A 2,973-nucleotide genomic window follows, 5' to 3' on the forward strand; every position below is an offset into this window, starting at 1 on the left:
GGGGCCGGCGGCGGCCCGCGCGGGGCGCTCGGTGCTCGGGGCCCCGGGGCGCGGGGCGCATGCACGGGGCGGCTGGCCGCACGGACGGCTGGCTGCTCGCTCGGCGGCGCGGGCTGGACCGGGGTGGGGACTCCTGTCTGGGGCCCCTGGGGCTCCTTTAAGGGCTCCTGGGTAAATTTAAAGGGGCCGCGCGCTATTTCCTCCTGCCAGCTCGCGGGGGGCTGGGGGGGAGAGGCGGGAGGCGACGAGCTGGCCCGAGGCTCCGCAGCCGGCGCCCGCCCCGGACGTTAGGAGCACAGACCTCGCCGCCCTCGCGGGCCCGCACCACCGCCTCCGGGGCTCCGGTCCCGGCTCTTGAAGGGTCACCGAAGTGGCGAGGGGCGCCCGCGTCCGCTGCGACGCGCTTCCACCCGGGCTTAGCTCGCAGCCACTGCCCCCTCGGGGCATCTCAGCGCTTGGCTTCCCGCACTGGCGCTGGCCGGAGACCGCCTGGTGGGAGGCCCGGGTCCCCGCTGGGGCTGCCTCCTCCCCGTGCGAGCTCGGCGCGGGCCCCAGAGCGGACGCGACTGGCAGGGGCCCCAGATGGCCGCGGCCCCGCGGAGAGGGTGGAGCCGCGGGGGCGGCCGCGCCCCCTCCCGCGGGAGCCGCCCCGGAGCGCCGGGAGTTCGGGCTTCTCCATTGGAGGGGCGGACGGGCGAAGCTCCCCAAGAGCCGGCCGCGGGCGGGGGCCGCGGCCGCAGAGACTCAGGCCGGGAAGAGGGGGCGCGCAGCCGACTCGGGGAAAGCCGGCTGTGCCGGGGCCCGACGCTGCGGGACGGAGGGGTCCCCAGACTGAGAGCCTGGAGGAGAGGGCGTGCGCCGCCGTGACTCAGGCTCCGGCCCCCTTGACGCAGCCCCAGAACCCCCGCCCGGCCCGAGGAGGCGAAGGACGCTGACCCCGGGCGGGGTGTCGGGCACCTGGGGACGCACGCCACCACGGCTGCGAAGCGCCGGGGCGCACCCTGGCCGCCAGCCCTGGGATGCCTCGGGGCCCCCAGCTCCCGGGAAGCGGAGGGAAGGGACCCGGAGCAGCAGCCAGGGACGCGGCAGCCTGAGGTCTTTCCGCGAGGACCGGCTGGAGGAGCAGGTGCTCGCTTTGCCTGTGGTTGGTCGCCCACAACAAAGGCGATTCCTAGAGATCCAAATTACAGGGTGCGGAGGCCATGCAGGGTCTTATTATCTAGAGGTGGGGGTTATGCTTTTCGCTGGGGAGGTACCCAGCGATCCCTTAAAGAAGTCACCCTGGACGGACTCGTTCGGCCCCCCCCCAACACCTACTGTGTGCCAACACGCTTGTAGGCGCTGGGCGGTGAACAAGACAGACAAGACTGATACTGTTTATGACTTAACAGGCACCAACGGCTTATAAAAAGGAAACAATTCCAGCCCTTGGGGAGCCATGGGAAATATTAAATTACTTGGAACACAGAAAGCCTAACCCCTAAGTGTTCAGAACTAAAATTTCTGAAGTGCCTGAAGGTGTCTGTCACCCTTTGGAGATGCTGTCCCCACGATGACCCGCAAGAGATACCACCTTGGGTAAACTGAGTCTCGGCCCTACAGCTCTGTTCTCTGCACCGCCTACCTGGCTTTCAGGGAGGGGCTGCACTCCTCTCAGCCTCTGGGGACTTGGGGCCCTGGTGCCAATGCCAGGCGGCGCCATGAGATGGGGGATTCCTTCGTTCCTTGTGTCCTTCACTTGTGCCGAGCCCAGGGCCACGAAGGGAAAATGAGATACAGACCTGACCTTCAAATGCTAAGTATGGGTTAACAAAAAGTCACAAAGGTAACCCACGATCAGGGCTGGCCACTGTGAGACACTTTGGTTATATGTCCTGCCAATTCTCTCTCTGCCGGTATAAGTAGGGTAAATTTTTTATAAGATTTTATTTTTAAGTAATCTCTACACCCAATGTGGGGCTCCAGCTCACAACCCCCAGATCAAGAGTCGCTCTACCCATGAGCCAGCCAGGTGCCCTTAAGTAGGATCATTTTATTTGTTACTAAAAGAAAGGAGTCAAAGCCACCTGGAGCATTTTTTAATGCTTCTCTCCTTGCCCACATCCCTCCCAGCTCCAGAAACGGCTCCCAGCTCTGTAGTCCTGAAGCATTCTCACCAACTGATCCTCACAGGCACCCTGAAGATAAAGCTTCGCTCACATCACCTAAAAAACTACCTAACACAGCGGGGGAGGAGGTGGGATGTTTCAACCGCCCTTTCTAGCAGGTCTTCCTCTACGGGGTCTACTGCGGGATGGGGGAACAGTGGTAACCAGGACCAACTGGGGCTTTTCATGGGACCTATGGAGTTTTGCCTCCATGGGTATCTTCCTCTATTTAAAAAATAAAGTTTTTTGTGGGCCCTACAAACGTCTTTATTTTCTCTGATGTGAGAAAAAAATAATGCCTCTTCTTTGGCCCTTGATTGTCACTTTTCTCTTCTGATTTTAAAGTAAATTCAAACGTTTCCATGAGCCCCTATAGATATCGTGGGTTCTAGGCACTATGTCCTCGGTGTCTAATGGTTAGCCAGGCTCGGTTGCAACACAGGGTGATAAGAGCCAAGAGAGAGGCCACCCGATCTGAGAAGACTTCTAGGGAAGATATTGAGACAAGTCTTGAAAGGCCAGGACGGGTTGCCAGGAGGAGAAGGGAGCTAGGGCTTTCCTAGCCAAGGCCAGGGAAGTGCCAAGTGATGGAGGGTTTCCGGTGGGAGAGGCAGAAGAGGAAACAGATTTGAGCAGGGCCAGGGCCTTGGGTGCTGCGCGGAGAGTCTGCATTTGTCCTGAAGGCATGAGGAGTGCCTGGAGCCAGAGTGCAAGGCATTCTGGAGGCAGCCCTGTGAACGAGGGAGAGCGAGGAGAGAGAGAGAGAGAGATGGGGACACTGTCAAGCAGTCCACGCCTGCAGTACGAATAACATTAAGGCAGCTGC

The 2,973-nt window shown here is 61.0% G+C and overlaps 1 protein-coding gene across 1 annotated transcript in view; it reads right to left on the reverse strand.

Annotated features, from left to right (window-relative positions):
• ZFTA (zinc finger translocation associated) overlaps positions 1–447 on the reverse strand; it is a 5,588-nt gene extending 5,141 nt beyond the window's left edge. Inside the window, 1 exon segment of the mRNA XM_040638772.1 lies at positions 216–447. Within this exon segment, the coding sequence (XP_040494706.1) occupies positions 216–447 (232 nt within the window).
• Between the last annotated feature and the right edge of the window lie 2,526 nt (positions 448–2,973).

The sequence above is a fragment of the Ursus maritimus genome, unplaced genomic scaffold, assembly GCF_017311325.1.
Source record: "Ursus maritimus isolate PB19 unplaced genomic scaffold, ASM1731132v1 scaffold_23, whole genome shotgun sequence".
NCBI lineage: Eukaryota > Metazoa > Chordata > Mammalia > Carnivora > Ursidae > Ursus > Ursus maritimus.